The following is a 21,393-nucleotide window of genomic DNA, read 5'->3' on the forward strand; positions in this document are numbered from 1 at the left end:
CCATAAGCCGTCGCAGCAAATACATATTTCAGCAGGGTCCTTATTTATATTTTGGAAATAAATGTTTTGGAAATCTGTTAAATTGCCACTATTATCAGTTTCTATAGCAATATTTTCTCTCGTTAATCGGATTCGTTGGGACTGCTTTTGGTTTTCAATTTGTCTATTGAGTGGGTTATCTCTACGAAAGCGAACTTGACTTTGTCTAAGACGTCTCTGATTGAAAATTTTTCTCTCTCATACCCCTCCTACTAAGCTGTTGACGTTGTGTTTCTCTATCACGCTCCTCTCTCCTTATTTCAGGATTTCTTCTTGCATGTTCCCTTTGCATTTGATCACGAATGCGCTCTAAATTCCTATACTCCGGATTTCTTGCGCGAAGTTCTCTATGATCCCTAGTATTCCTACTTTGTTCATCATAACGTACCTCAGGATTTTCTCGCCGAGACCTATGACCTCGAGTATTTCTTATTTGCTCTTCAGAGCGAATTTGGAGATCTTGCCGCCTTGTTCTATGTTGAACAGTATTTGCAACTTGCTCAACAGATCGAACCTCGGGGTTCACGCCGAGACCTATGACCTCGAGTATCTCTTATTTGCTCTTCAGAGCGAATTTGCGGATCTTGCCGCCTTGTTCTATGTTAAACAGTATTGGCAATTTGCTCAACAGATCGAACCTCGGGGTCTTCATGCCGAGACCTATGACCTCGAGTATCTCTTATTTGCTCTTCAGAGCGAATTTGGGGAACTTGTTGCCTTGTTCTATGTTGAACAGTATTTGCAACTTGCTCAACAGATCGAACCTCGGGGTTCACGCCGAGACCTATGACCTCGAGTATCTCTTATTTGCTCTTCAGAGCGAATTTGCGGATCTTGCCGCCTTGTTCTATGTTAAACAGTATTGGCAATTTGCTCAACAGATCGAACCTCGGGGTCTTCACGCCGAGACCTATGACCTCGAGTATCTCTTATTTGCTCTTCAGAGCGGATCTTGCCGCCTTGTTCTATGTTGAACAGTATTTAAATTTTGTTCAAAAGACCGTACCTCGAGATTTTCCCGCCTGGTTCTATGTTGATTTGTATTGATACTTTGTTCGGACAGACGTACATCGGAATCTAATCTACGATTAGCGTGACTTACAGTATCTTGTGACTGCTCACTATCTCTATATAAAGAGTTTGCACGAAGAACTCTCATAAGTCTTCTATTCTGAAGACGACTTAGTAATATAGATTTTATACTTAATCTAGGCATAATTAATTAATAATAAATGGATTAATATATAAAATACTTAATAATAATTCAGTCCGTCCGGGTGTTAAAAGTTGGATCCTAGCTGCTGCTCTCGTTAACTGTAATTCCTTGTAAGTCCTTGCTAAGACTCCTTTCCTGTTCCGTGTATATTTACTATGGTATACTGGTGCACATATGTATATGTGATTGCTCGCCACTGTATATAATACGGTTTTGCTCTGGCACTATATAACTAATACACTAAAGTTTGAATAAAGCACTTTGCTGGTAAAGACATCTAGTGAAACTGAAACTACAAACACAGTGTACTGATATTTATTATACTCTTGCAACATGTTGGTACAGCTTACGTACTTTTGTATACCTATATATTACTTAGCTATTCACTTACATATAATTAAGTATGGTATACACATATGTAGAGCAGGTATGTAGATTTTCTTCTTTCTGTCTTAATATCTAAACCTTTCATAAGCTGCCAACGGCGCTAGGTAAAAATGTAATTTTCTTGAGTTTACAGTTCACCTCATGACCTTCATATTAAAATGTACGCAAAACTGAAATAATAGACAGTAGCATGTAAACCGATGGGGTCGCAGTTTATCTATAACCACATAAAAAGGGTCTTTAGCCTTTTTGATACTACATTATTAATATTTATTTCATGCCATTTTTTCTAGAAAGATTTTTTTGCTCTATATAAAGTCCAGCACTCTAAGAAACTTTTTTAGCATTGTTGTCTGGTATATTTTATAATAAGTTCAGAAAATATACCTAACCACTGATTATCACCAAATATTAGAAGAAATATATGTATATAGAAATCTATATCTATCACTTTAGGTGATGCAAACAACTCTTTGGTGAACAAAACTATACTCTGTTGCAACATGTTGCGAAAGTATAAAAATGTTGCGAAAGAATTCAACATTCATTACTCGATTATTATTTGGTATCTTATTAACTTATGTTATTGATCATAGATTTATTTTGTGTCAATACTATTTTTTTCTACGAAATGTTAACTTTTATAAAAAGAAGCTATTTAACTCAAACATGGTATATGTGATATAAACTGAACCAAAGGGGTTAGATTTTATATGTGGGGTATATGAGGTTGCTGTTGTACCAGAAGAGCGGAAATCAGTATATTAGGGTTATAAGGTTTAAACAAAGTCTAAACCAATTTCATTCATATGCAGCGATATACATTATTTTTAAGAAAAACTGTCCATTTAATTTCATTAAATTATTAAATTGATGAAAAAATTATACCATAAGTAGTACATGTGAGCTGGAAAAATCAAAGACCAGAAAATTCCTCCAAACCGTATATTAAAAAATGTTGAATTAAACATCCATTATTAAAAGATATCATGATTAGATTACAATTAAATTTGGTATCTTCTTGACTTATATTAAAGGCCATAAACTTAGTCTCAGTTTTATTGCTTGAAGTGAGATACATAAGTATGAATGTGATATTAACTCCACCAAAGTGGCTAAATTTTATATTATTAGCTTAGGCAAACGTCAACCAGAGAATCCGAATTCATTATATGAAGGTGTGAGGTTTAGACTTAGTATATACTAATTTCATTCTAATTCAGCGTCAAAACACATAAGTTTTAAGAAATCTTTTCCACTTAATTTCGTTAAAATATCCCGTTGATCAACCGAAACAGTGTAAATTCAGGTGGAAAGACGGAAATCATATATATTATATATTGGGGATAGAGAAATATATTCATTTTGACATTGCTCAGCTATACTCGAGAACATATTTTGAAGCAATTTTATATATAAAAAAAAATATATTTACTGGTTAGAGTAACGAAAAGCATTATAAGTAGTATATGGAATTTGAGGGTAGTATTAACCCGATTTTATTAATTTTTTCCAATACCACATACTACTAACATGCCACAGACTAATAAATTGCTCCCACTGTTTCATTAAGGTACCTCACATACCATCACCAATCAAATGGAGTAAAGTCAGACGAATGTTCGAAAATCCTGATATTAGTTAGATGGGGGCTAAGGAAAATTTTCACCCGATTTGATCTTGTTATGAGTAAAACACGCTCTCTCATTTTCATTGAGATAACTCACATATGCGGTATAAAGTCACGCGGAAGTTCAAAAATATTTATATTAGATATATGAGGGCTACAAGGACTATTGATCCGATTCAACCCATTTTTGAAACAAAGACATACTATTATCGATAGTTTCATTTATTTATTCTATTATATGAATTTCAATTATATATCTTACACAATGGCCGATATTTACGGTAAAAAGTCAACTATAGGTACTGGGGTCCACATATTCAGTACCTAGGGGCTTGAACAGTTTTGGTTCGATTTAGACAATTTGTGGCCACAAGGTGGCATGCTTTAAACAGATTATTCACGCAAAGTTTTATGCCGATATAATCTTTGTTGCTTGATTTGCATAGTGGAAAGTGAAAGAATCAAGTGAAATTTAAAATGGTGTCATATGGAAAATAGGCGTGGTTGTAATCCGATTTCGCCCATTTTCGCACCATAACATAGAAATATAAAAAGAATGTTATGTACTAAATTTGAAATCGGTTAAAAAGATCCCAAGATATGGGTTTTTACCTAAATGTGAGCGGTGTCACGGCCACTTACTAATTTTTCCTATAAAGTCATCTTATACCATCCCTGAGGTAGGTAGAGGTGCTAAAAACATTTGTGAATTTTGTTATTATTTTTTGATTAATGGCATTTTGTGGGCGTGGCAGTTGTCCGATTACGCCCATCTGCAATACCAACCGTCCTACTGTACCAAGTTTCATAAAGATATCTCAATTTTTACTCAAGTTACAGCTTGCACGGACGGACGGACGGACAGACAGTCACCCGGATTTCAACTCGTCTCTTCATCCTGATCATTTATATATACATAACCCTATATCTAACTCGATTAGTTTTAGGTGATACAAACAACCGTTAGGTGAACAAAACTATTATACTCTGTAGCAACATGTTGCGAGAGTATAAAAATGGTCGTTCACATAGCGTGGCACGATCATCCATATCCTTTATATTACAAATCTGCATAATTAAACAACTCTTTCATACAGATTAACATGGATGTGGATACGCCAACTACTCCCACGCCAACTGTGCGGTCGGCTACCAACGTGCCACGCACGGGGCCTACCCCAACGCCCCGATCTGCAGTTGCAACTACCCCTGCAAGCGCACCTGCAACGACATGTCAGCACCAGTTCCTCGCGGTGGCACGCGACCTTAACCGACACTATCATCGCCGCCTTCAGAGGCACATCGTATACGATGTCCCATATGTCGGCGCCAACATCGCCTGGAACATTGTGGGATTTTTAGAAGTATGCGACCGTTGCAACGATATCAAGTTGCCCAGGCACACGGGCACTGTCTCAACTGCCTATCGCACACGCATGGGACTCAAGAGTGTGTGTCCACGGGTCTGTGCCAAATTTGTAGCAGACCACATCACACACTACTTCATCGCACCTCGAGGCGCGACGTCGGTCGGCCACCTACTCTTCGAAGCCGCGCAACAGGACCTCGACCCTCAATTCGTGCGGTACACCCGCGGAATGTAACACCACGGCGTCGACAGCCTAGACCGCAACCACGTCGTTCCACGGGTCTTAGCAGCGTTGTGGCAACGCTACAACAGCTGCAGCGACTACTAGGCTAATCATTTGCCTAGGGGGACCGGGATGGTTAAATGACCACTCAATCCCCCCTCACCATAAGACATTGTCACACCACATCATCACACCTACTTACCATACATTCCACACCTACATACCATACACTCCTCACTACACCATGCACCAACACGCACACAAATACAACTTAACACCGATCACACCATCATGAAGACATCAGCAGATATATAAGGGACTAAAAGAAGGATCCCGCCCGCTTTTTAGCATTTCGATTCGGTTACGATCACATCGCTTTATTTCGAGCACCCGCCTCTGCACTTCGCTTTACTTGTACGAACGGTGAGTGAAATCAAAATTAATTTACTACTTAAGTAAATACTGAGACATGATATAAACCCGGAATACGGGGATCGAAATATACATATCCATATCAATAGTTCCATACTAATATTATAATATCATATATGTGAATGTGAGTATGTTTGTTACGCTTTCACACCGAGACCACGTAACCGATCATCCCGAAACCTCAAGGGCATTGAATATTTATTATTAAAATCAAATTATATTTTTTAGTTTTTTGTTTTTAAAATAATTTGAAAATTGAAAGAAATTATTTTGGCAAATATGATTTTTCGTCGAAAAATTTCCAATTGTACAAAAACAAAAATGCGCAAAAAGCGTAAAATATACAAAGTTGGAATTTTCTAGTTACCACCACCAACAAAAAAAGTATTATCACGATACAGTATTAATGTAAATATGTATTCAATACTTTTTTTGTTAATAATTTTTGATACATATATATTTAAGGGATTCAATGCGAGCGAAGTCGCGGTAAAAACTAGCATATATTAAATAAACATATAAAATGAAATACTTTACTCATCTGGGCATTGCCCGCACTCCCGGAAATTTGTAAAGGCGTAAGGAGCCTTTGCAGCTTCGGATGCACTTTCGTGGTATATTCGATCTGTAAAAAAGTTCCCAATAGTATTTTCTTTTAATTTAAATTATAGAAAATAATACTAACCTATTGATCCGAAATAACTTGTTTGGAAATGTTTCTATGAAAAAAAACCATAAAATAATTATATTAAAAACATTTAAAAAAACAATTTCTTTTCAAAAAAACTTCTCCGTCCGTTTGACTAAAAGTTGTTAATAAATTTAAATGCCATTATTGCTATTAAGCATTGCGTAACAGTGTTGCGCAAGCTAATTTTAAATAACTTTTTAAAAAAGAAATATATCTACCGTATTTTAAAGACTATTATCTACCGATTAAAGATATTGCAACCTAAAAAAATAATTTATTTTCGAAGTCTATATATTTAAAAACTAATCTAAGAAGTATATAACAATATGGTAATTTTGTATGTCAAAAGTTGTAATAAACTATTGTGCATATATCCACCGTTAAATGCTGATATATAAAACGTAAATAAAATTTGTGATTAAATAAGTTTATACTTAGATTAGAGAAAACATCGGCACAGTAACAATTTCTTGATATAAGTACAATGATAAATTTTGCTTTATTGTTTAAATGAATTATTATCACTTGTATGACAATGATAAGTTTTGCGTTTTTGATTATATAAATTATTATTACTTATAATATCAAATTCTGTTACAATAGTTATTTCTTCCCGTCCACTCATAGTTAAATTGAATTTTTAGTTTGTCCAATAATAAATTAATTAAAATGCTTAAAAATATGCCGCATATTTACCTATATCAACATTGTATAATATCATATATTGTTAGCATCTAACATCAATTAATAACCAAAATTTAAAATATTTATAAATAATTATTAAGACGTTTTCTGTTATGCGCAACCCGTTTTAACCCCTCGCCACCCTAACTCACCATGGCCACCATGTTGGTTTTATTGTGAACGTACGCCTCAGAGGTGGCGAAACTACTGAGAATAGGACTTTCGCTACTCCCTTATACCATGATTACGTTCAAATGCTTGCGAGATATAAAAAAATAAGTTCGCTATATTTCGACTTGCGAGCAATTCCTTGATCGTGTAACGTCCGGATTACATATTTTGATTGAGAACTGGCAGCTCTATTTTATAAATATAAAGTAATTACGTAACTCTATTTTGTATCTGATGTATAGTTTAAATTGGCTTAAACGTTGTTTTAGTATTTGATTTCGCTAATTTAGAATGTCATATAAACGAATGAGACAACAAAAGATGACAACTCAAGCTCTGTTGGATTTTGATTTGGGTGAAAGTTCGTCAGATAGTGATTTTCGTATAGAAGATCATGACAGTGAGGAAGATCCTGATACAAATGATGAAGGAAATTCTTCAGAAAATAGTAGTGAAGAAAATGAAAGTGATTCAGACGAATTGTATACTGAGCATTATAGTGATAATTCTCATCAAAACGTAAAACAAAATGAAAATGATAACTGCTCAAAGCCCGAATTTATGGGCAGTAAAGAAATATCTAAAGTGTTACAGAAGTTGGATACAAATAGATGTGTAGAATCTAAATTATCTTCAAAATCAATTTGCTGTGTTTGTTTAGGAGATCGAAGTGATGACTCAAACGAAATAATTGAATGCGATGGGTGTGGGGTATCTGTTCATGAAGGATGCTACGGTGTAAATGAAAATGTGAGTATATCGAGCACTAATTCTACATGTTCTACCGAACCTTGGTTCTGTGAAGCTTGCCGTGCTGGCGTTTTGGAACCAAATTGTGAGTTGTGCCCGAATAACGGTGGAATATACAAAGAAACAGATGTTGGAAAATGGGTGCATTTAATTTGCGCTCTCTATGTTCCTGGTGTAGCTTTTGGAGAAGTAGATCAATTATCTTCTGTTACTTTATTTGAAATGCCATATAACAAATGGGGAGCCAAGGTATGTTCCCTCTGTGAAACTCCTCGTTTTGCACGCACGGGAGTGTGTATTGGATGTGATGCTGGCATGTGCAAAACGTATTTTCATGTAACATGTGCCCAAACTGCTGGATTTCTTACAGAAGCACATCACGAAGAAGCTGATGCTGCAGATCCATTTTTTGCCCATTGTAAAGTGCATTCTGAAAAAGAAATGATAAAACGACGAAAAAGAAATTACCATAATCTTCGACTAAACATGCAGCAGAAGCAAAAGGGGAAAAAACTTCAAAAATTTGATGACCCTTGTCCGGCACAGTTACGTATTCAACGTAAACTTTTGAAATATCAATCTAAGTATTCCCATAGCAAAAAAGTAAAACCAGTTCCATGGGTACCAACACAAAAGATGTCACGTCTACTTACTACTTCAGCTTCAGCTTGCAAGAGGTTATTGGCGAAAGCGAACATAATGGCAGTTGATGTAGAGCTATTAGAACGTCAAGAAGCACAGATCGCTGCATTGACAGATATTCGTAAGAAATGGCATATAGCTCCAGCATTTAGCGTAGAATTTATTGGATATTATTTGGATAGAATTTCACGAACACATGAGCTTAAATTGCAGCTTTCAGATATGATGGAAAATAATCTGACCCTATCGAAAGAACAGGATTTACTTCGCAATACATATGACGCAAGGTTGGATAAGAATAAGAACTTAAAGTCTAGACAGGTAAATTAGTATATAAAAAATATGTATATATATAGAATAGAATAGAATAATTTTGAGGTATGCACCGCGATCTAAGGTCTATTGTGCCCTCCCCTAAGTCAAAACGACTCATCAAGCCCCAGCATGTTGATAAACTCTAATATTCTGCTGGGTGCTAGTGAAGCGATACCATCCCTTTTTGGAAACATTGATCCCAGGGCCTTGATTCTGCGTCTGCAGACTGCTGTGCAGCTCATGAGCAGATGTTCTTGGGTTTCCGGCTCCATGTCGCAGAACCGGCAGTTTGCAGAAGAGGCTAAGTCCATGTTGAAGAGATGCTTCTTAAGCCTGCAATGGCCGATGTAGAATGCGACTAGCACCCGAAATTTGTTCCTCGGGAGATTAATTACGGCTTTCAACCGGTTTTCTAGTCCCCGCTTGGATGGTAAGTGATAGTTTGGTTGTCGTCGAGGTCATCTAACGGCAGGTCCAAGAAACGGGCTGTTTCGACGGGGTCGGATTATAGGGAAAAGGGTGTTAGATGAGTTGGGTTTGTTGGGCATGCAAAGAGGTAGTCAGTATCATGCGGGGCCTCATTACATGCAGGACATGTGTTTGGTATGTCAGGGTCTATTCTGGATAAGTAGGAGTTTAACCTGCTACAATATCCAGAACGAAGTTCCGCGAGGGTCACTCTGGTTTCGCGGGGCAACTCGAGCTCTACGACTGCTATAGGTGGTGGTTTGACTCCTAGTACGCCATTCACTGAGAGGGAGTCGATGAAGGTGTTAATGACTCCACTGAAGGGGTGATTTCTGCGAAAACACCCCAGCAGAAACTGCTTGGAAAGGAGCTCACTATGTTCCTTAACCGGAAGGATAAGGGCCTCACTATGTAGGTGTTCAATTGGGGACATCAAGAGGCACCCCGTGATAGTCCGGAGTGCAGTGTTTTGACAAGTCTATAGCTTCCTCGTCTGCGTTGCACTACATCCAGGCGACCAAATTGGAGATGCGTAGTTTAGGATCGGCCGGCCGATTGCCTTGTAAGTTGCCAACAACGTTTCTTTGCCTTTTCCCCAAGAGCTGCCGGCAAGCGACTTGAGGATTTTGTTGCGGCTCTGTACTTTGGCAGTTATCGCGGTCGTGTAAGGAGTGAAGGAGCACAGACTGTCCAATGTGACGAAATTTTAGGGTTATTTACTGTCGGAATTTTAGTGCCATCGACTGAAATGTGCAGGTCCAGTCTGTACTCCTTCGTCCAATTTGTGAAGATGGTCGCTGTAGATTTAGTGGGGGAGAGTGTTAGGCTCCTTGCAGAGAAAAAGCGAGAAAGATCGGAGAGGTAGCTGTTTACTTTTGAACACATGCCATCGATTCCATTGCCCGACGTCAATATCGTGCAGTCATCAGCGTACGAGGTCACTAAAATTCCCGTTGGTGGCTGGGGGAGTTTCGAAATGTAGAAATTAAACAGTAGTGGGGAGAGGACACCGCCCTGCGGAACCCCCTGTTTAATTTTCCTAAGCTTGGAGATTTGGCCTCGAAGCTGTCCGGATAACCACCGCTTCAGCCCTGGAGGGAGCGTTGATTGTTCTAGGTCCTCAAGTAGCGTTGCGTGATTGACTGTGTCAAAAGCTTTTGCCAAGTCCAACGCTACGAGGATCGTCCTCTCGCTGGGTGGCTTCTGGTTCAGGCCATCAACTATCTGGTCGTTTATGACGCTAAGTGCTGTGGTGGTGCTGTGCACTTTTCGGAAGCCATGGTCTGAAGCTGATGGTCTGCTAGACTCAGGTGGTGAGTAAATGACGGGAGTAACAAGGCCTCAAGAGTCTTCACTACTGGGGAAAGGAGAGTTATGGTGAAAGTAATTGGTTCGCAGTCTTTTGGCAACATGCGTAGCCGTCGGGTGACACATCGTTTGGCCATGTTGGTCGAAGGGTGCAGTGTAAACTGCCGGCTAAAATAGCTCGCGTACTTCTTCGGGTCCGAGGAGGCATGGCCATCGAATTGAATTTCAACCCGGTCGTCATGTCTCCTCGGATTAGACAAGGCCTTGACAGTATTCCAAAGCTTGCTCACACCGGTGGAGGGATTACAGGACTTCAGGTGCTCCACCCATTTTTTCCGCTTATGTTGGTTTAATATTTGCCGAATCTCCAAATTGAGATCCCTTATTCGGGGATCACAGGGATCGGCATGGCGTAAGGTGTCGCGCTCGTTTGCTAATACAGCTGCTTCGGCTGGGATATTTGGGCGGAGTTCCGCAATTTTACCAGCCGATATGAAGCGAGCGGTAGCAGCAGCGATCACCTTGCGGAATTGACGCTCGCCAACGATGGACGGTCTGTAGGAATGGGTAGTGCGTTGAACGTACTCTCAGTAAATTCTGTGAAGCCGACTGTGAGCTTTGTTAAAGTTAATGAAGGTGCAATTGTCCACAGAAATAAAGTCGGGAGGTTCCTCGATCGAGATAATTATGGGCAGATGGTCTGATGTTAGCATAGGTCGCCAGGTTATGCTATTTATCAGACCACCGCTAGCGATGGTAATATCGGGCGAGCTATTACAGGTGCCCATACTTCTGGTGGGGGCTTCGTCATTCATTGTGCAGAATGTCGAAATGTCAATCTGTTCCGCCAGCTCCATCCCCCTACGATCGTTTGACAGGCAGGAATGTCAAAGATCGTGGTGCGCGTTAAAGTCGCCTAGCACCAAACGGTTTTCACCACGAATCAGCGCACCTATGTTCGGGTGATATCCTGTTGGGCAACATGTAACTGGGGGGGTGTATATGTTAAATATTTCTAGCTCGACATCGCCTGACCGAACAGCTATACCCTGACATTCAAGGGTAGTGTCCCTGCGGTCGATGTCACCATCGATTAAACGATATTGCACGGTGTTGTGCAATATGAAGGCTAGGCCTCCAGGAAATCTCGCTCGCGATCCTTACGCAAAACGTTGAAACCTGCACAACTCAGAAGATCTGAGCGGCTGTTTAGCTTGGTTTCTTGGACCGCAGCTATCGATATACGTTCCCGGCTCATATATGCAACTATCTCCTCGATCTTGCTCAGGAGTCCGTTGCAGTTAAATTGTAGGATTCGGGTTTGTCGCGGGTGTCCAGTCGTGATCCTGGGGGGGAGGGAGGTACGTGTAGGTGGTGGTTGTTGTAGCTGTAATACCCGCATGGGCGGTTGTCGCACTGTGGTGTTGTTTGGCGACGCCACTTGATGGTATTGCGGGGGCAAACTCCTACAGCATGGGGCAACACATGACGCACTACACTCACGTGTGGTGCGCAGTCCGGAACACGACAGAAAGTGACACCAGCCAGTGCAAGAATTGCACTTGACTGATGTGACGTTCCGGCGTATTGCGGACTGACACACGGGACAGACTGTGCGAGGAACCAGGAGTTGCTGATTGGTTCTCGCACGGGGATTGGAGCAGGATGAAGGTAGAGGGGGGGTTGGTCAGATTGGGAGTCATGCTGCCTAGAGCTCCTTAGGGCCGTAGAGGTCCTTTCTTGGCCACTCAGTTGGAGTGGCGGCGCAGTGCTTGAATCTGGTGCAGGTTGCACAGCCGTTAAGGCTGGTGTCGCAATATTGCGTTGGCAGCATGGTGCCACATAACTCGTGGACTACTCCCTATGGGTCTTAAGGCCTGAGCAGGTCTTAAGATGGCTCCATCCATTGCATGTATTACACCTCACCGAGGTGGAGTTTGGATGGAGCCTTTTAGCGCATACGCAGCAAAAGAATTCCTCGGAGCCCGGGTTGGACTCGATGCCAGCACGGGTCAAGAGGATACGGAGCAACCCTGCTGCAAGGTGTTGCTCTAGTGACGACAGACTTAGACTTACACTTACCGATCCAAACAGAGTTAGATCGCCGAAATAACAGCCCTTGGCCGGATGAAATCCGAGTCAATTCCGGTAACGATGCAATGTTGCCCCTCTGCCGCTTGGTGTTGGTCGTTTCACCGCTTGGGTGGTCGAGGGAGCTGCCTTTTCGCAACTTCGACCTGCGGACTGAGTTGCGCTTACTGGGCAGTGACATCGATTACCGCCATTTCTTTTCTTAATGGCCGCGGTATTTCCACCCTTCTGCTTATCTGAAGCAGGGGAGGAACCGTCGCCGCTCACCCTGTTACGCGCTAGATTTTCGCCTTCCTCCGGAGTTCTTCCCTCCTGAAGGTGCCTCAAGTACCACTTCAGGCTGGCACCACTCATTCCTTTACTTCTTGGATCATCCTGACCTCCAGGACACCCAGTTGGTGATAGAGGGGGTAGTCTGCCTCCCCTCTTCCTTCTGGCCGTTGCGACTCCTCTGTGTCCGAGGGTTTCGCCTTATCAGCACTGACCGCTGTAGAAATCGCCTGCTGAGCGCCGCAGCACGAGGGCATGTCATGGCATGCTTCTCAAACAGCGCACGCTCCTCTGGCGAAAGGGCGTCCAGGAAACTGAACTTGCGTTATCCCTCGATTCACCCTTACCTGCACCGATACTTTTGTTTCCGTCCTTGTCCAAATTCGTTTGCTTATGTTGTTGCCTAGTTCCTTTGGTTTTTTTGTTGTTGTTGTGTTTGTTGTTTGTAGGTTGTTCATCTTGTTCGTACGACCCTTGGCTCGACAAGGCGAGCCGCCAGGTCAGCTTTTGTATAGGGGAACAAAGAGTCCGCCGCGCCAGAGCCCCATAAAGCGGTAAGGCCACCGTTACTTCCCAATGCGGCCCGGTGTTGGGAAGGCTCCTTTAGACTACAGCCGAATTTACCTCCTGGCTGCAAATCATCCAATGGGCACAGGAGTCGCATAACCCCCTGGATTAAGGGGTGGCAATGTATATATTACAATAATAATAAATTAATTTTAAAAATATATAATTTAAAGTTAACAGTTTATTCGTAAAAGTAGTAGTAGTTTAACGAATACTGCCTGGTTGGGGGTCCCAGGAGGGAAAAAAAATCCGCAATCGTTTCGATTACCCAATTCAAAATAAAAAGGAGGAAAATATCTGGTAAATGTATAGTTTAGGTCCCCCAACTAAGGAGGCTTCAAAAATGAAGTTTTTTTTTAAATCGTCTTATTTTGACGCGAATATTATTAACATATCTATTTTTTTTCAAAAAAAAAAAATTAAAAAAAAACGTTTTTTTAAAGTTTTTTTTACACATAAGCATTAAAAATAAAAAATTGTGATACATTAAAATTAATCCTTTTTTTTCGCTGCTGACAGGAGTTCGGTGCACTATGAACACCCCGGTGTTGGACAGACCAGAGTAATTTTTTTGAAGCGCGGCCGAAGGCCGCCAGTACGGAAGGGAGTTTGACGCGATTGAATTATGAACACCCCGGTTTTGGACCGAACCACGCCGGTGTTGGATCGGCCAGGGTTATATTTTTGAAGGGCGGCCGAAGACCGCCACTGCAGAAAGAAGTTGGACGCGGAAGGAATAATGACCACCCCGGTGTTGGATCGGCCAGGGTTATTTTGTTGAAGATGCAAATAAGAAATCTGACCGAAAAAAAAGTAATGTTATAGATACCCTCTATAACTATCACTCTCTTTAAATCTCATTTTCTATAACGGATATTCTTACACCTAAACAAGGGGTCGTTTCATTTTTGGTCCGTTTTGTCATTGAATTGGTAAATATTGTGCATATAAGCTAATTTTGTAGAGGGTAGTTGGGTATTATTTATTTTGATTGATTTCATTCGTTTGTATATGGCAACACTTATTATCTGTCAATATGGAACCCATTTGTTATTGTGCATAACACAAAAGTTGTGTAAAAATAAAATGCTTATTTAAAGTAAGTATTTAATTAATTAATATAAATTAAATACGTAGAAACATTGTAGTGAAGTGTAAGTGTATAATAAGTGCATAATATAAAAGAAGAGTTGACCATAATTCGAGAAATTGTAAGATAAAATTTGTGAAATTTTCAACTTAAAATGCAAATATCTCGAAAACTATAAAACAGATCCACTTATTTGCATTTAAATATCAAACATGTTGGCCAATGTAAACGGTACAGAGTCTACAAGAAAGTCGAAAATTAATATATTTAAACTAGGGAAAGGGCTAAGTTGATTTATTTTTGTCGCAATCTAATCGAAGTAATCGGAAATAGCCCAAATTTTGTAAGGAATATTTTCTACGTTTCTACGACAGATCGGGAGTATGTAACCGGAACACACCCGAATTTCTATTCGATTAAAGACTGTGAACACGGTAGTACTCCTCCAAATTACTTCAGATATGTTTTCTGTCGCTACAAAAATAACAACAACAGAAATATTTTCTGTCGTCACAATAACAACAACCTATTTCAGGTAACAGGTATTACACTTTGAAACCCCTATTTATGTAATTTTTTTATACTCTCGCAACTCTCGTTGCTACAGAGTATAATAGTTTTGTTCACCTAACCGTGCAAGCTCTAACTTGAGTAAAAATTGAGATATCTTTATGAAGCTTGGTAGACATGTTTCTTGGTACCGTGAGACGGTTGGTATTGCAGGTGGGCGTAATCGGACCACTACCACGCCCACAAAACGCTATTAATCAGAAACAAATAAATTTCTATAACTAAGCTCCGCAACAAGATACAAGACTATTATTTGGTATACAGAATCACCTTAGGCAAGGTAATCTGCAGTTAAATTTTTTTTTTTAATTGGGCGTGGTCTGCCCCCTAATAGGTTTAATGTGCATATCTCCTAAACCGCTAAAGCTATGATAACAAAATTCACTGAAAGCAAATGTTTTTAGAACCTCTATTGACGGTGTGGAAATCGAGTGACAAGCTGGACCACTCCCCATATAACGGTACTGTTAAAAAATACTAAAAGCGTGATAAACCAAGCACTAAACACGCCAGAGACATTAAATTTTATCTCTAGGATGGTATGAGATGACTTTATAGAAACCGCGTTAAAAATTACTCAGTGGGCGTGGCACCGCCCACTTTTAGGTGAAAACGCATATCTTGGGATCTGCTTTACCAATTTCAACCAAATTCGGTGCATAACGTTCTTTTCATATTTCTATGTTATAGTGCTAAAATGGGCGAAATCGGACTACAACCACGCCTATTTCCATATAACCATTTTCCATTCCATCTGATTCTTTCACTTTGCAATATGTGGACGTCAGTGCCTATAGTTGACCTTCTACCGAAAATATCAGTCAATCCACAAAGAAATCTCAAACGAGTATACCATTTGACTTTGCGAGAGTATAAAATGTTCGGTTACATCTGAACTTAGCCCTTCCTAACTTGTTTTATATTGTCATTGATGCTTAAATTATAGTGTAATTGAAGTCAGTGTTCAGATAAGAGGAATTACATTTTTAAAACACTATTTTTGTAATTGAAGTCAGGTTTTGTCCATTTTCAGACTTTAACACATGGAAGTTAAGATAATGTGAAATCCAAATTTGGTAGACATTGGTTAAGTATTTGCTGCTTTAGGCGATTTCTCCTTAAAGTTGGTCGTGCCACGCTCTTTGTCCATGTTACTGTAAAATTGAATACTTCTGTCATTTTTCTTTACCGCATTTTATTAGTTTTATAACGATTATTTTATCCATTTTCACATTGTATAAAGAGCCAGTTCTACGTTACCGGAATTTACACGATTTTTTTCGGCCGGGAGCTGTTATTTCAACGATCTAACCCTGTTTTGGTCGGGAAGATTTAGAGTAAGTTTCTCATGATCAGAGCACCATCTAGCGGTGGTTTGCTCCGTATCCTCTTGATATGTGTTGCCATTAAGTTCAAGCAAGGACCGAAGAATTTTTGTGCTGCGTTTGCGCTTAACGGCTCCATCCAAACTTCACCTCGGTTAGGTGTAACACACGCAATGGATCGAGACATCCTTAGACCTTGTCAGGCTGTAAGAAAAACACGTTAATTAGTCGCATGTTGCCAACGCTCAAATGCTACTCTAGCCTCTACGGCTGTGCAAATTGCACTTCGGTCCTGCGGGGCCACTCCAGTCGAGTATCCAACAAGGTACTTCTATATTCCCAAGGAGCTAAACTAGGCAGCATCAGTCTGATCACGTCTGATGTACGTAAAAATCGCGAGCGTGATAATGGGGGGGTGGAGCTGGCGGAAAGACATTCCACATTCTGCAAAGAAAGAAGCATGCAATGAGTCCTCACATGACTTTTCCACCTCTTTGTATACCCAGCGAACCCCACTGATAACACTCCTTTCGACGGGGTCGGAACATAGCTCTTGCTCGCTTGATAAGATAGGCTGATACTAACAATGATAATGAGTATGATATATAATATTATATATTATCAGCTATTATGTTTCTTTATCACTCACAATAAGTCGAAGCAACTGAATTTTAATTAGTTTCACAATTATGATAAAAATTAATGACATCAAAGAAATGTGATGAAAAAAAGTAAGAAAGGTCTAAGTTCTGGTGTAACTGAACATTTTATACTTCCGATGTTTGAAACTGTCAAGAACGCTGAAATATTTCAGGTGTTCACAAAACCTTATAAAAAAAAAATCGAGAATAGATTACAAATACAATATATTTGATATCTTAATAACTTATAACATAGGTCACAGATTCACTTAGTCTCTACAACATTTTCATATACGAGATATTTATATAAAAGTCAACCTATTTAACTAAAATGAGATATAACTATTTATATTGGGGCAAGGATTAGTATTCAAGGAAACACGTCAGTAATAGGCACTGAGATCCACATAGATGGGGAAATGAAATGTTATGGTCCGATTTCGACAATTTTGGATATGAGATGGCAAAACCTCAAGGTATAACTTGCGCAAAGTTTTATTCCGATATTACTTTTAGTAGTTATAGGGAGAGCGGACGGTATTATCATCTGATTTCATACTTATTAATGCAGTAGGATCTAGCATTTGATTCGTTCTCAGCAAATTTGGTTAATTTTACATTATATTATTTATTTTTAGGAATCGCTCATTACTACAATTTCTCAACTTCACAAAGAAATCAACTTTATGTGCTCTAATAAAATATTTCCCAATCCATCTAATATTGGACATGCTCAATACGAATCTAATAAATCGGCATCAACGCCACCTAGCAGACCGATCTCAGTTCCCACAGCCGCAGCTCTTAAAATGGGGGTGGGTTTTCCTTTAGTTCATCTCGGTCCGCCTGGAACTAAAGTAGACTCCACACGTCTGCTAAGCACACATGCAAAATCTTCACCAATTGGAGCGTCATCAGCACCAAGCACACCCACGTTAAACGTGCACACATTTGAATGTGGTATATGCCAACGCACTACTGACCAGCACCTATTAGCGAAATGTGACACTTGCAAATTACACTATCATTTAAGCTGTTTGAATCCACCATTGATCCGTCATCCAAAAAAGTCTAAACTCTACGGTTGGCAATGTTCTGAATGCGATAAATCAGAAGATTCTGAAGATGTTGCTGATATGCCAAAAGGACCGCGTAAATCGCGAACACGCTTTAACAAAGATGGGTCTATTATTGCTGTACTCGAGGCGGAAATCGACTCTGGACCACCAACTAAAAGACGGTCGGTAGACATACAATTTACAAAAAATAAACCTAACAATTCATTTTCAACTACGAATAAAAATGATGTAAATGGTAAAGTTACACCCAAGGTGGATGTATCATCAACGTCCATTTTGGGGAAAAAAAGTAAATGCTATGTTCCTCTGCAAAATATTAAGAAAACCATTAAATCTCCAGCACAGCAACCTCTCTCACCAGCATTAAACAAAAACAGTAAGATGTTATAGAAAATTGGAATGACTTAACTTTGTTTAAATTCTTTATTATTATTTCAGTAACCCAAATAGTCCATACGTCACTTTCTGATGAACCTTTGTTACTGGTACTACCATCTGTCACCTCAACTCGCGAAAAGGATTCCATCCAAACTCCTGATCCAGACCCCTTGGCATTACCGGTGCACACTAATACTACAATTTTATCTATGGAAGAATTATCAGATCCTATTAAATCAGGAAGAAAACAGAAACGTAAAGACAAACATAGGAGTAAACACATTATTTCATCAGATATTGAAAAATCCCCAAACAAAGAGCATAAACGTAAACGCAAGAAAAAATTACATGGTCATGATACAGAAAACCCACAAGAAAGCATTCCGAAAATAAAAATTAAATTTAAAACTTTGCCATTGCCCGGTGAAGTGACGCCGGAGGCTCAGTTTTTTTACGTATCAGCGGATATGGTGCGTTCGGCTGAAGAAGCTTCACGGCCAACATCTGTAGAAACTGTAGAAGATATAACACCAGGTTTGGTGGAGAAAAGTCCTGTAGGGAGGAGCAAATCGGAAGCAATGATTAATTCGCCAGATTTAAGTGTTACGAAAACAACTTTTATTACTCGTAAAACTAGCCCAAGGAAAACAGCTGGTAAAAGGAATTCACTGTTACCTCATTCTAAATCAGCAACAATCATACAATTATCTTCAAGTATTATTTGTTGCATTTGTAAAGAAGTGGGTTATAGCGGGAATGCTGTAACATGCGATGAGTGTCAAAAGCACTATCACTTTACGTGTTTGGATCCACCATTAAAAAAGACTCCAAAAATACGTGGTTATTCTTGGCACTGTGCTGATTGCGATCCCACAGATGAAGAAAAAAAATAAAACCACATTATGTTTTTTTTATATTAGACATCAACTTTTTAATATATTGTAGTATTAAAAGGAACTTGTTTCTGCTAAAAAATCATGACCAGCGGTCAAACAGATGCAGAACACAACCCCTAACATACAACAGATTGAAATTCTCTGCCTTTAGTTATGAATGATTGCGGCCGACGTTTAGAGTATTTTTTAATAATATCACCGACTTTTAGAAAGTAATTTAAATCCATTTAATACCAAGAAATTTGATGCTACTATTTTTTATTGTTTGTGTGTTCTAAAAATAAATATTTACTTGTCTATTGTAAGGCAACTTGTGTATATAATACTTGTATACTTACCCCGGTTATTAAAAGTGGGTTTTGTATTACGTTACTGACTTCAGTATAATAGAAGAATGGTAACATTAGTACATTTAACTGGTCCAAAATTTTGCATTCTGAGTGAATTTGGGTCCATAACTGATTTTCTAACAATCGTATGGTATAAAAAAAGATATAAAAAATTTTCGAAATATGTTATAATAAACAACCCAATTATTTATAATTTTATAGGTATTATATAGGAAATAATGAAATAAAAAAATAGTTACGTTTTTAATTATGAACTGGACCGCAGTAAAGCCAAAATGAAATTAAAGAAATATATTAACCAAAATGCAAATTTAAACAAAGAAATCAAAAAATATGTATTGGCAACATTGCTCAAATTTGAGTAAGAATTCTTAAAATTAGACAAGGAAATGGAAAACTTGGCATACATTGCAATGTAAAATCATTGTTTAAAATAATTTAAACGCTCGGCTAGAAATTACTGGTTTTATGTGCATTTAAAACATCACCTACTCACAAGTCAATAATATTTACAATTGCAAATGTTGTGATTATTTCATTATATTTATTTATGCCTATACAAATAAATGTTAATTTAATCATGTTATATATTAATAGACATTGATATAACACCAAAAGTTATGACCAAATTATATCAAAACAAGTAAGGAAGGGCTAAGTTCGGATGTAACCGAACATTTTATACTCTCGCAAAGTCAAATGGTATACTCGTTTGAGATTTCTTTGTGGATTGACTGATATTTTCGGTAGAAGGTCAACTATAGGCACTGGGGTCCACATATTTAGTACTTAGGGGTTTGAACAGTTTTAATTCGATTTAGACAATTTTCGGCCGCAAGGTGGCATACTTTAATTGCATTATTCACGCAAAGTTTTACCCCGATATAATCATTGTTACCTGATTTGCATAGTGGAAAGTGAAAGAATCAGATGGAATTGAAAATAGTGTTACATGGGAAGTAAGCGTGATTGTAGTCCGATTACGCCCATTTTCGCACTATGACATAGAAACATGAAAAGAACGTTACGCACCGAATTTGGTTGAAATCGGTTAAGCAGATCTCAAGATATGGGTTTTCACCTAAAAGTGGGCTGTGCCACGCCCACTGTCTAATTTTGAACGCGGTTCCTATAAAGTCGTCTTATACCATCTCAGAGATAAAATTTAATGTCTCTGGCGTGTTTAGTGCTTGATTTATCGCGCTTTTAGTAGTTTTTAACAGTACCGTTATATGGGGAGTGGGCGGAGTTGCCACCCGATATCAACTATTTTCACACCGTCAATAGAAGTGCTAAAAACATTTGCTTCCAGTGAATTTTGTTATTATAGCATTAGCGGTTTAGGAGATATGCACATTAAACCTATTAGAGGCGGGACCACGCCCACTTTAAAAAAAAAAATTTTAACTGCAGATGCCCCTCCCTAATGTGATCCTGTGTACCAAATAACAGTCTTGTATCTTATTGCGGAGCTTAGTTATGGCAAGTTATTTGTTTTTGATTAATGGCGTGGCAGTGGTCCGATTACGCCCATCTGCAATACCAACCGTCTCACGGTACCAAGAAACATGTCTACCAAGTTTCATAAAGATATCTCAATTTTTACTCAAGTTAGAGCTTGCACGGACGGACGGACAGACGGACGGACGGACAGACAGTCACCCGGATTTCAACTCGTCTCTTCATCCTGATCATCAATATATATATAACCCTATATCTAACTCGATTAATTTTAGGTGATACAAACAACCGTTAGGTGAACAAAACTATTATACTCTGTAGCAACAGGTTGCGAGAGTATAACAAGTAAG

The 21,393-nt window shown here is 39.0% G+C and overlaps 1 protein-coding gene across 1 annotated transcript; it reads left to right on the forward strand.

Annotated features, from left to right (window-relative positions):
• The first annotated feature begins 6,996 nt into the window (after nucleotides 1-6,996).
• LOC106621985 (PHD finger protein 14) lies at nucleotides 6,997-19,555 on the forward strand. Its single transcript, XM_036367973.2, has 3 exons — nucleotides 6,997-8,555; nucleotides 17,518-18,334; nucleotides 18,397-19,555. The coding sequence occupies exons 1-3, from the start codon at nucleotides 7,134-7,136 to the stop codon at nucleotides 19,227-19,229; spliced, it is 3,072 nt and encodes a 1,023-aa protein (XP_036223866.2). The 5' UTR covers nucleotides 6,997-7,133; the 3' UTR covers nucleotides 19,230-19,555.
• The last annotated feature ends 1,838 nt before the right edge of the window (nucleotides 19,556-21,393 follow it).

The sequence above is a fragment of the Bactrocera oleae genome, chromosome 3 (genome assembly GCF_042242935.1).
Source record: "Bactrocera oleae isolate idBacOlea1 chromosome 3, idBacOlea1, whole genome shotgun sequence".
In the NCBI taxonomy this organism is placed as follows: Eukaryota; Metazoa; Arthropoda; class Insecta; order Diptera; family Tephritidae; genus Bactrocera; species Bactrocera oleae.